Source organism: Colias eurytheme, chromosome 11, assembly GCF_061535395.1.
Source record: "Colias eurytheme isolate Ceu_HAF_F1 chromosome 11, ilColEury1 Martin Lab GWU primary, whole genome shotgun sequence".
In the NCBI taxonomy this organism is placed as follows: domain Eukaryota; kingdom Metazoa; phylum Arthropoda; class Insecta; order Lepidoptera; family Pieridae; genus Colias; species Colias eurytheme.
Window position 1 is genome coordinate 4199968 of NC_142990.1, and position 13149 is coordinate 4213116.

The following is a 13149-nucleotide window of genomic DNA, read 5'->3' on the forward strand; positions in this document are numbered from 1 at the left end:
ATATATAGAATAATAGATCCTTTTCCCTAACTTATAATGTTGCAGAAATAATTGGTCATTAAGGTAATAAACACTTAACGATCATTAGGAGAAATCACTCATTTGATACTCACCTTGCTGTATTATCGTATAAAATTGGTAAATCTGATGTGATGTGCTCAGTTTCATTTTCAATATACACGAAGGATCCAAATACGTGTAAAATGTTTACAAAGGTGATTAATTTTATCTTGACAATAATAATAATATTATTCAGTGTTTTAATATACCTAATTATCTCTTTGGCAAGGATAAGAATCATTTTAAAACGTGATCGTGTGTATTCAGCCGTATAGTGCATGTATTAATAATGAAAATAAATCTATGTGCAGTGAATTTGGAATTATATGGTAAAATTTTGAAGAAAATAACATAGTTCCCGATAAAAAGATAAATTAATGCAAAGAGACTACGGACAAAACCAGTGTTGAAATATCAAAAACAAGCCACGATAACCTAATTTTCCTGGACATGACCTATCGTTAACGTTAACGTAGATGATGTAGGGGACAAATATTCTGAATCAAAATATCTGAATTAAATATTTTAAAATAATATTATAAAATTATTTTCGAACGACATCGCGTCGCGTCGGTCTAAAGTTTCAACGAATAACGTATATAGTTGATTAAATATTTTTAATTGCACGCCTCATAAGCGAAGCGTTGAGGTGGGTACTACTGTCACTTCGCGCAAAACATCTGATTTTTCAAACTTAAAATGTCTTTATGTATCATACATTGCACTTGTAAGATAATACATACACACACATATTAAGAAAAAACACTATTTTTAACGTTCATGATATTTTTGATGTCATTTTTGTTATTTAAACTAGTTAAAAAACAGTTTAAAAAAGTTCTGTCTTGGACGTCCGTGTGTCTGTATGTGCGGATCCTTTTTCTTGTTAACACGATAGCGACCGAAATACTTTACTAATCGAGTCTTTTTTTCTTTCTCTTACGCTTGAGTATGCTCAGGAATAGAACCCTTCCATTTTTCAGGGTCTGATTCGATGTGGTTTAATTGTTATTAAATAAACAAAAATAATAATTGATAAATATTTATTAAAAAAAAATTATGAGGCGTGCACTTTTGGATTTTCCAAATTATTTTCAAATTATATGAGTTAAACCAAATTATTTGTAATTATGTTCACATAAATTTAAGTTCGAGATTATGTGAGTAATTACCTGTATTTAAAAAAATAAAAAGACGCAGCTTCTATATATTATGCAACAATGCAAAGATTATCATGCTTAAACGAACTCAATGATTGGTAATTTGATATAAGATTAATTTAGCCTTGTGCAAGCAGATTAATTTCAGATATCCGCTCGCGATTCGACTCACGCTCCTGCATTATTCACTCGACTTCTTAAAAACGGAGGTTCTTTAAATAATTCGATGTATTCCTTTACAATACTAGCGTGTAATTTCTGCAAATATCTTTACAATCGTCTGTACCGTGTGCGACTAGAAATAAATCGGAAATTGTTTATTTCTCGTGTCCCTCAAGAAGATATTCGCACGGATATTTACCGCATAAATCAATAACTGGATAATTTTCAGGTGTTATATTTTGTGTCTTTTCAACGGTAATAATTAACGTAAATATTATTTACTACATTTTGCAGGTGCAGTGTTTAGAGTCTTTTCAAAGTTTTTTGTTACATAAATTATTATTTTGAAGTGAAACTCCTTTAAGCGCGTGAAAACTAAAATTTCCAGGTCGCGTCATGGCAATACCGTCACATCATGCAATAAGGCGACGATTTTGATATCTTTGAATCTTGCCAAAGAAGTTTCACTTCTAACACGTGTGCTCGGCACACACTCTTTTTTCCTGAATTTTATTATTATTTTATGTTTGCAGGTAATTTGTTTCGCTTCGGTGATCGCCGTCGTCTTCGGTAATTACATCCACCATGTGGCGTATTCAGAACAGAGTATGTCGAAACGTGATGACCACCCAGTAGTCGTGCCTGTAGGAGATTATCATGGACACGGACACGCGATTGACTATCATGTAATTTTATTTTTTTATCAAGGAGGTTTCATTGTAACTGAATGATTGAGATTCCAACTTGATCAAAGATCAAGCAGTTTAATTTTTCAATAAAAGTATTCTGCAATGCAATTCAGATAAATTTCTAACACAGAAATGCTGAAATGCCTAGTTGTTGGATATAGAAATTCTACTTTTTAAAAACCTTATTTTAAATGTCAGAAATTATCTACTAACGAACCCATTGCTTTAATTTTATTGCAGCAATAGTTACAAGCCTTTCACGATCATTCAATTATTATTTTTTTGAATGAAAAGAAAAGAAAGCCTGAATTATTAATATATCATGCATATACAACACAGTAATAAATATATTTCAGACGCATCCTAAGTACGAGTTCGGTTACAAAGTAGTGGACACATACACTGGAGACATCAAATCTCAACAAGAGCACAGAGATGGTGACGTCGTGAAGGGAAACTATGCGTTCCATCAGCCGAACGGTGTTGAGAGAGTTGTCAACTATTACAGTGATGACCACAGAGGGTATGCTTTGCTTTATCTAATTTTTGGTCATAATGTAGAATAATAAATTTAAATCTTGAAATATTACCTAAATAAGGAGGAAATAATCTCCTTTTAATAATTTCTGTACTATAGAGATATTTTTCCTAAAGAGAAATCCATAAAAATAAGTGGTTAGTGATAAGCATTGATGATGTATTAAGAATTAATTAAGAAGTAAAATTTTTTTAATTTTAAACTGACAGAAAGTTTACGTATAAAATTATATGTAGATATTTGCTAAAACTTGATGAGGTTGATTCAAAATATTGACTATAATATTTTGTTTAAAAATTGTTATAAGATAGACAATAGACATAATATATTTTACATAATTTTTACGCCACCTATCCTTAAAAATATATGTAAAGTCAATGTTTTTTTTTGTTTGTTTTCAGTTTCCAAGCCGATGTTAAATATGGACACATCAGTCCCCGATACGGACATTAACTAATTTATTTATATAATATGTCTAAGAGATTTTATGTGCAAAATTATCAATAAATAAAAATTTGCTATGTAAAAATGTGTTTTTTCTTCAACCCTGAGTATATGTATATTATTTTCACCTTTTTTATTGGTTCTATGCTTAGGTATTTTTTATATTCCTTAAATGTTTATAGATACGAATGGAATTGTTATTATATTATGAAGATGAAGCTATTTTTTTAATAAAAAATTAATATCCATTAGCGAATTTCAAGTATCATTAGTTTTGGAAAATCGCTGCGAGTTATTGTGAAATGAAAACCTACATCGTTTTTTTTGGAATCTCAGTAAAAACTGATTAATATCTGAAAAAATAAACATTACTATTATATTACTTGTATTAAAATGTCTGGATTATAAACAATCGTTTCATAAATAATTTATATAATAAATGTACTTGAATTAACCATTTAAATGAATAGCAATTACATAATCATAATGTTTTAATACTGACCTCATTCCGTTTTATTTTGGTACAATTATTAAGAATATTATGTGTCGGTTGAGACCTTGATACCAGAAACCCTTTAATCCTTGATACTTCCCGTGTTCGTGAGTTTCACTTTATTATATTGGCATGAATCAAGTTGATTTACTTTACTCTGAGTCATGGTTAGCGTTAAATTCATCAATGTTTATATTTGAAGAATTGATTTTTACCACTATTTTTATATAATTATGAAGTTTAATATGTACAGAAATTTTATTTTCTATCTACAGTAAATATAAAAAGTATGTATCTTTCTGGTGGTATTGGAAATTTTCACGCTGTGTGTAGGCTAAAATATAGGTAATAGAACAAAAAAATCTGTTCCTAAATTTTCACAAGTTTTCTTTATTTTTAAAAGATTTTAATTTGATTTTTATTGTTCTGTTTTTCCCAATAAACACAAACAAATTAATAAAACTAAGAACACACTCAATACATTTGTATATATGTCTTACATATCTGTCACAGATGTAGATTCTTAATGACTTGCAAATTGCAAGAGTAGATAGATGTGTAGATGATTGAATGGCTGGAAATCAGTCAGGCAGTTAATGAAAAATCGTTTAAAAACTAAGATTAATTGGCTGCGATAGATAGTTTTAATAATAGGTTTGGTAGTTTTTTTTTATAGTTTTTGATAGTTTTTTATTACTGACTTTAAAGATTTTGTTTTTGCTGGATGAAAAAAGAAATAAATATATGTGCCTACCTAAATTTAATTTTGAAAAAAAAAGGTCCTATACACAAACTAACTAATTCAATTCTGTAACAAACAATATATTTTAATTTCCTTACCTATGTATCTTAACAAATGACAATGCAACATTCAATCCGACGTACTGATATGCGTTGACCGTTGCAATACTAGGCCGTTAATAGATTTTTTGCGACACTATTGCATACTCCAAACTTATTCAAAGCAATGAATAATTTTAACACGCAATTATTTTAAGAGAAACTAATACTATTGCGGTTAGTTCCCCTCGTTATTGTCCATATAAAAGACATTAACTATTTTCGATATGTATCACTTGACTTCCGAACTTTGTAGTACCATATTCTGAGACAAAACCAAAATGTCCTTTAAGGTAATTTGAAAAACATTAGGAAATTAAACATAAGGAATATTAATGCATTTCTGAAAAGTCTCTTCTAATTTCTTCTTTATTTTTATAGGTTCTTTGCGTATCCTCTCTCCTGGTGGCCATATTTGCGCAATATGGTCAATGCCATGAAGCATATTCTTCGCAGCACTTCTACAAACATGATGGTCATCCTGAAGTATTGCATGTTAAGGGGCACCATGGTCACGGTCATGTGGACTATCATGTGAGTTAAATTTTAGTACTATTATAATCAGATTATATAATATGAAGCTGGATCTATTTAGTAAATCATATGGGCCTTTTAAATTACAACGAAATTCTACAAACATAATGAGGAACATAAAGGAAGAAAAAATTGCATTAAAAGCAACAGCTATTGGTGCCTTTTTAACAAAAGGATTAATTTTCTACACTCTGTTCAAATTTCAATAGTACCCACTAAATTAAAAACTTTTCAAACTTATCATGATCCTCTTATTTAATAATTAAAAACTCTTTTTTTATAGACTCATCCTAAATACGAGTTCGGCTACAAAGTGGTGGACCACCACACTGGTGACATGAAACACCAGCACGAGCACCGCGACGGAGACGTGGTGAAGGGCGTCTACTCGCTGCACCAGCCCGACGGCTCCGAGAGGACCGTGCACTACCACGGGGACCACCACACCGGGTGAATAGATGATTTTTAACAATGAAAAACCTGACCTTAATGTGATCAGCGCCTTATGTAGGCCGTATATAAATTTGTATTTACGAAAATCTTCTAATAATTTTTACGTTACTGTTATAGTTTGTACTTTTCATTGAACTTAGTCATCTTTGTAAAACTATGAGATGTTTGATATTTTACTACTTTATCTATTGCTGTAGCCAAACAAAAATATAATGCCTTATCTTTTTATTATTTACAGATTCCACGCTGATGTGAAATTCGGAACTCATCACATCGTACCACCAAAGCATCATTACCATCATCATTATTAATTTTTGTTATCTTAATAATTAATTATTGTTTGTGAAATATATTACGTTTTTCGTTATAAATGTGTTTCATTTTTTTGTATTAGATAAGTAAAATGTTACTATGTTTGCAAGAAAAACATGTATCAGATAAAGTATAGTGTTATGAACACAAATTTTAATTGAATTGAAATTTTTGTATTTTCGTATATAACTAAACAACCTACTGACGAAAGTTTGATAACATCAAAAAGAACGACTACCCCTACGTATAACTTGTATTAGTATAGGTTTTTTTATGTATTTTGCAAGGAATGTCCGTCTTTAAGAATTCAAAAGTTATTTTGAGGATAGAAAATTTATTTATTGGATAAGATTTTGATCGGTATTTCGATTAACTTTTGAAATGTAAAATAGTACCTAAGTAGGTAGGATAGTGGATAGTGATATAATAATATAAGTTGGACCCAATATTATGATTCTTGAGAAGTTTTTTGAAGATATTTGGTTCTAGAACACTGTAGAACTTTTTCGTTCTAGCATGACACACCAATAATAGTACTTAGTAATAGACATCTATTCAAATTAAAACATCGTCTCGTTTTATTTTTATTTGCTTCTAAAGAATACAATCTGGTCAAAACCAAGTCTCTATAACTTGTGTAATTTTTTGTAATTGAGCTACCTGCCCGTCAAGTACCTATCATAAAATCTGTTAAGTTGTTTTCGCGTAGAAGTGGAACAAACAAAAATATAATTACTATCCTCACAAACTTCCAAGATTATATTATATTATATTAGTAAGATATGTTTCCGTCAATAAAAATAAATCAAACACGAAAAAATACCAGCAATATTGTTTTATTCACTCGACGTCTTTTATTATAGGTAGGTAGGTACAAATAATAATTTTTATCTAAATATTAAATGTCTGAATATCATTTAATGGTCCACTTTATTTTCTGATGATTGTAAAGCCCCAAGTCACCAAATCAAAAAGCATTAACTATTCAAACAAAATCTGCAAATGTTAACAATAACTTAAATACTTTTAAACACGATATTTCTTAACAAACATTATTTTAGTAATACAATAATACAACAATTATCTAAGCTACATGTGCAGTGGTCGAGCATGAACTGATATTAAAACTTTCAGCTGCAGAATCTATCGTGATAAAATCTATTAGAATACGGCCTTCGCTATACGATATCATAAGGGCGTGTCTTATAATTTCTTGTTAAACGTTTGAAACAAAGCATTCAGCTCAATCAATAATTTGAGTGAAATCCTTATGACCTATGTCTGTTATCATATATAATGACACATTGATCTCAACTCATCAGTTCACTTGGAATTTTAAGAACATCAACCAAACAAAACTTTAGTGTTCAAAATGTTTGTTAAGGTAAAAAATATTATTTATTGTTGTTTATGCAGAAAATGTTTATTGGAACAGTGCTATAAGTGTGAATTAAAGTGTGAGTTATAAGTGAATGTATTCAAAAAAATTCGACTGTTAAACTACAGTTTCTCGGTTTTGGATTTATTATTAAATTTTCGCTATTTTCCCAAAATATAATCGCCACAAAAACAGTATTTTAAACGTTTGCCTAATACTGCAACGGCTGAACTTTTTTTCATTTTATTTACAGGATGAAAATTGTTAACATTAGCTAAGGCCTTTTTCCTTTTGTTTTTTTTTATGATTAATAATTCATACCATTATGCCGATCGATTGTCTTTTTTACTATTGTTCAATAATATTTCATATGTTGTTTTATATTCAATAAGATTATAATTTCTTCTTAATATTTTTAGTGTGTGTGTTTTTTATGGTTTTTGCAATTGGGCTGCAAAGAACGTAAGGTTTTTTTACTACTCATTTAACAAATTATAAAGAAAAAAGTTCAATAGGTTCATTTTGTATAATTCCATAAGGCATATTACATTCTTCAGTAGGTATTAGGTAGAATAGGGCTACCGCATATAACAATGGATTCTTACAATATTCTAAATAGTTTTGTGAAATATAATAGTATTATTTTAGCTGGCGTGTCTTGCTATCGTCGTTGCTGCAGTGGCAGCCGAACATGGAGAAGCATTTTCATCACAACACGTCACTAAATTTGAAGGCGTGCCAGAGGTCCGGGAAGAGCGCATTGAATACAATGTACGTATTTTTTTTATTTTATTTTCATGTTATATTCTCCACTTTACTGTATATCATAACAATAGCATTAATAGTTTTTCAAAAATAGCATTGAAAATATATAACAAAGACTCGTTTGTTAAAACACTAACAGGTACGGCAATTATAGGAGACAAAAACGAAAAGCATGGCACTTTTTGTAAGCAAACTTAATAAAGATATTACATTGAATGTGTTTTAAATAGAAATACTTATAATAAAAACGTAGAATTCATATGCTAGTACGAAAACCTCCGTTTTCTAGACCAAACTCCCACTCATTCCCAAAACTAATTAACTTTTCCACTTCTCCAGACATATCCAAAATACGAGTTCGAGTACAAAGTAGACGACCCGCACACGGGCGATATCAAGTCCCAGCATGAGACCCGAGACGGGGGTGAAGTCAAGGGTGTCTACTCCCTCCGACAACCTGATGGTCATGAAAGAACTGTACACTACCGCGCTGATGACCATAATGGGTAAGAAAGCCATTGTGTAATCTAAATTATTATTTTTATTGCACCACATTGAACGCCTACAAATTGTTAATCCAGTCTGTAGGTATTTATGCTCTACAAAAGGTGGCGTAGAAAATGTTTTGAAATGATATTGTTTAGGTATGAAAGGTTAATCAAAATCCAAGTTTTCGACCTTGACGGACCCAGGCGCTAGCCGCCATCTTGAATTAAAGGTGCTAAAATTAGGTATATTTTAAATAACTTCTCAATTGTTTACTGAATCACAAAAGTGTCTATGAGGGGTTCAAAGAAGACAAAATTACCTACATTTTTTTCATACATGATTATTCTGTAAGTCTTAAAGGTAAAAAGTTACAAGCGACGGAAATAATAATATTTACAGAAATCATATAATTTTAATTTTGTTTAAAAATTGTACAGCTATCATTTTTTAATTATCTTTGATGGCCTGGGCTGGTTAATGGTGGCTTCTTCATTATCGTCGCTGAAATTTTCTGTTTCATTGTCTGTATTTTTAGTTTCCAACCATGAAATTTCGTCATCATGACCAGAAGAAATCGAAGACGCTGGAGCACGCTTTCTAGTAACTTTTTACGGAGGGGACATGGATAAGGAATCCTTAGAAGATATCCGATATGAACGATTCATAAAGTTATCAATAAAAAGTAAATTTAATCGACGAAATTTCATGGTTGGAAACTAAAAATACAGACAATAAAACAGAAAATTTCAGCGACGATAATGAAGAAGCCACCATTAACCAGCCCGGGCCATCAAAAAGAATAAAAAAAGATTGCTGCACAATTTTTAAATAAAATTAAAATTATATGATTTCTGTAAATATTATTATTTCCGTCGCTTGTAACTTTTTACCTTTATGACTTACAGAATAATCATGTATGAAAAAAATGTAGGTAATTTTGTCTTCTTTGAACCCCATATAGACACTTTTGTGATTCAGTAAACAATTGAGAAGTTATTTAAAATATACCTAATTTTAGCACCTTTAATTCAAGATGGTGGCTAGCGCCTGGGTCCGTCAAGGTCGAAAACTTGGATTTTTATTAACCTTTCATACCTAAACAATATCATTTCAAAACATTTTCTACGCCACCTTTTGTAGAGCAGAGGCTTTTACATTTCCCCACAGACTGGACTATGTCAGGACTTCACAAAATTTATATAGGACCGGAAGGTAATAAATTTCAAATTTAAATCTGTTAAAAACTCAGAAAGCTATTAAAAACGTGAAACTGATTAATGTTAATAATCTTTTGACTTATTTTTTTAAAGAAATGTCCTAAATCTACTCAGATAAAATTTTCGATGAATTATGTAAACTTGTAAATATAAATTACAAATTAAATTAAGTAAATTATTGATTTATAATACGACAAGAGAAATGACATGTCTTTATGTCGCAAAGTTTTTTCATTAACTAAGTATTTCTTTTTTCAGATTCCGCGCAGACATTAAATACGAAATTCATCACACGAAGCAGGAAAGAGAATGAAGAAATTAACGTATTGAATAATTAGTTTACCTATATAATATTGTAATTGCTGAATTTCTTGGTAACAGAAATAATGTAAACATAGCACAAGGCATACTGCATAAATAAAATTGCAATCCTATATATTTTTTTTTATTTTATTATTAGGAATTACAATATATAAAGATTAAGATCAATACTCAACACGGAGGGTCCCTTTCATTGTATGATATAATAATTTCACTGCAAAAGCAGAGAGCAAGGTCAACGGGTCAAATTGTTGTAATGACTAAAAAATTTCGACTATATAAGCAGGTCCTTACATTCACAAAGTATCAGTGGTGAAATTATAACTGTATCAACATGTACACCAAAGTGAGTGTGATATTTGCAAGATTTTTTATAAAAAAAAAATAATTTAATGAGTTTATTAATAAATATAATATTCATCAAATCTTCTAGATTCTTTCGTTGAGCGCCGTGCTGGCGGTGTCATCCGCTGGTCTGCTACCGGCAGCCCACTACTCCCCCGCCGCCGCGGTCTCCTCCCAGAGCATCGTGCGCCACGAGCAGCCCATTGCTGTAGCCGCCCCCGTCGCCTACCACGCCGCTCCCGTCGCCTACCAAGCCGCCCCAGTTGCCTACGCCGCTCCCGCCCGTTACTCATCCGCCGCGGCTGTCTCCTCACAGAACATCATCAGACACCAGCCATCCATCGCTGTTGCCGCTCCCGTCACCTCCGTAGCCTACTCCTCCCCCGCCCGCTACTCCTCTGGCGCCGCCCTCTCTTCTCAGAACATTGTCCGTCACGGCGTAGTTGCCCCCGTCCAATACGCACAATACGCAGCTCCCGCTCGCGTCGCCGTCGCCCACGCCGCTCCCCTCGTCCACGCCGCTCCCGCTCATGTCGCCGTCGAGGAATACGATGTAAGTTACCAGTTACCATTGTTTGCGTATCTACCAGGTTACAAGTAGATGAGCTGTGTATAACATTGTGAATGTTTGTGCAGGCGCACCCCAGGTACGACTTCGCGTACTCCGTAGCCGACGGGCACACCGGCGACAACAAGTCCCAGCACGAAAGCCGCGACGGTGACGTCGTGCACGGCGAGTACTCGCTGCTCGAGGCTGACGGCTCAGTGCGCCGCGTGGAGTACACCGCTGACCCACACAACGGTTTCAACGCTGTGGTCTCCAACTCCGCGCCCGCCCACGCCGCTCCCGTAGCCCACGCTCCAGCTGCCATCCTCGCTCACCACTGATCTAACACACAAAATAAGAAACCGTAGTTAATATCTATTTATTATAAATAATAATAAAGAAACTCACTGGTTATACGATATATTTTTATTTTATAAAACTTACTCCTTATAAAAAATTGTTTGAAATGCTTGATACCAATAATAGACGATAAATAGATGAAATGAATGAAATGAAATGAAATAAATTTATGTGTCCATTTATGTTTTACAATTAATGTACGACAGTGGGTCCCAAACTAAGCGAAATACTTGTGTCTTGGGGCCCTGAGTTGCGCTTCTTGGTTATATACATAATTTATGTAAACATAATATGTTATGGACAGTAGGAAGTTAACTAGTAGGTAAATAATGTAATGTAATGGAAGTAAATATAATTAATAAAAAAAATAAAAGAAAAACAAAGAACATTTCTTGCGGGTTGCAGCACGCAGCAAATACATAGTAATTTGTAGAGTAATAATTATTACTTTTCTATAAGCCACTATAGCTAGCTACTAGTTATTATTCTGTGACTATTGTCACCTACAACAATATGTTTACATGTAGGTGTTACGTGAAACAAATAATTTTACTTCCGTAACTACATAAAATTATGTACTGAATGACAAATAAATAGCTGCGGGACAGTTTACAAATCTTTTACATTTGCAAAATTATTATAATAGGTAGAGAGAATGCGCCTAAACTATAGTAACTGGGTCCTAATATCTGTAAGGTTTTAGCAAATGAATGTATTTATTTATTACATCATTATTCTAATTAGTTTTAATAAAAAGGGAAAGTTATAATCAAATCGTACACACTCTGATAATGGGAAAATAATGTACCTACTTTATAATAAATTTATCAATTATCTACTACGTATAAAATTCTATAAAAATACGAAGTAAGTTTATAAACGTACTTTAGTTATGTAGCAGTTATGACAAATGAGCAAGTTGATAGAGAACAGTATTAAACTCGACACTATTATAGACAAACCGTAATATTTTCTGTATTAAGGTAGTCAATGGTGTTACGGCTTCCAGCTCCGTTAATTTAACAGGCGCTTGATAAATAGTGTTTAAACTTATTTTATTTGAGTCACTGATCAAACTAGTGACTGAGAAAAAGTTACCCGCTAAAATGATTTGCCTTCCAATTATTCCCTTTCTGAAATCGATTTCAAAAAATAAATTAAAATGTTGACAAAGTAAACTCTTCTCTTATACTTTTTATATCCAATTGGTTTAATGCTAATAACTTACTATTAAATGCAAAAAAAACAAATTGTGTAGAATTTATCCTCCCAAATGTAAAAAAGGTGAAAAGGAATATTATTTTAAACGGGGAGGTATTATACCCTGTGGAATCTACTGTTTTTCTTGGTTTGACATTAGATGAGAAGCTTCAATGGGGGGCCCATGTTACCACCACCGCTGCTAAGCTCAGCTCAGCTGCATATGCAGTTAGAAGAATAAGGCATCTCACCGATGAAGAGACGGCTAGATTGGTTTACTTTAGCTACTTTCATAGCATTATGTCCTATGGAATTCTACTATGGGGCAGGGCTGCAGATATAGAAACTATATTTATATTACAGAAAAGAGCCATACGCTCTATATATAATTTGCGTGCTCGAGACTCACTAAGAGATCTCTTTAGAATACTGGTATCCTTACTGTACCGTCGCAGTATATCTTATATATAAAATTCTCGTCTTATATATAAAATTCTCGTGTCACAATGTTAGTCTGCATACTCCTCCGAAACGGGTGGACCGATTCTCATGAAATTTTCTGTGCATATCGGGTAAGTCTGAGAATCGGCCAACATCTATTTTTCATATGTACCACGGGCGAAGCCGGGGCGGGCCGCTAGTATTTAATAATATTTTATATGTACACAATAACGCTTACTTACACACAAAAGTAGGAGATAGACATTGTTATGACACAAGAAACAGAAATAAAATTGAAAATGCCATTTGTCCGGCTAGCTAAAGTTAAAAATTCATTTATGTGTCAAGGTATACGATTTTACAACAGAATTCCTCATAATATTAAAGAGTTTAGTAGTTCT

At 32.3% G+C, this 13149-nt stretch overlaps 4 protein-coding genes across 5 annotated transcripts; all 4 read left to right on the forward strand.

Annotated features, from left to right (window-relative positions):
* The first annotated feature begins 92 nt into the window (after positions 1-92).
* Positions 93-3090, forward strand: LOC149904477 (uncharacterized). The gene is made up of 4 exons (XM_090107500.1): positions 93-215; positions 1916-2068; positions 2428-2594; positions 3011-3090. The coding sequence occupies exons 1-4, from the start codon at positions 153-155 to the stop codon at positions 3060-3062; spliced, it is 435 nt and encodes a 144-aa protein (XP_089963626.1). The 5' UTR covers positions 93-152; the 3' UTR covers positions 3063-3090.
* A 1537-nt stretch (positions 3091-4627) lies between these two features.
* Positions 4628-5705, forward strand: LOC149904478 (cuticle protein 19-like). 2 transcript variants are annotated; one of them, XM_090107504.1, is made up of 4 exons: positions 4628-4679; positions 4768-4920; positions 5204-5370; positions 5612-5705. In XM_090107504.1, the coding sequence occupies exons 1-4, from the start codon at positions 4668-4670 to the stop codon at positions 5682-5684; spliced, it is 405 nt and encodes a 134-aa protein (XP_089963630.1). In that variant the 5' UTR covers positions 4628-4667; the 3' UTR covers positions 5685-5705. The 2 variants fall into 2 exon arrangements, with proteins under 2 accessions (XP_089963630.1, XP_089963631.1); XM_090107505.1 differs by lacking the exon at positions 5612-5705 and having other exon boundaries at positions 5204-5374.
* Positions 5706-7057: 1352 nt separating this feature from the next.
* Positions 7058-9847, forward strand: LOC149904479 (cuticle protein 19-like). Its single transcript, XM_090107514.1, has 4 exons — positions 7058-7069; positions 7712-7834; positions 8168-8334; positions 9793-9847. The coding sequence occupies exons 1-4, from the start codon at positions 7058-7060 to the stop codon at positions 9845-9847; spliced, it is 357 nt and encodes a 118-aa protein (XP_089963640.1).
* Positions 9848-10173: 326 nt separating this feature from the next.
* Positions 10174-11147, forward strand: LOC149904480 (uncharacterized). The gene is made up of 3 exons (XM_090107477.1): positions 10174-10201; positions 10289-10753; positions 10837-11147. The coding sequence occupies exons 1-3, from the start codon at positions 10190-10192 to the stop codon at positions 11086-11088; spliced, it is 729 nt and encodes a 242-aa protein (XP_089963603.1). The 5' UTR covers positions 10174-10189; the 3' UTR covers positions 11089-11147.
* The last annotated feature ends 2002 nt before the right edge of the window (positions 11148-13149 follow it).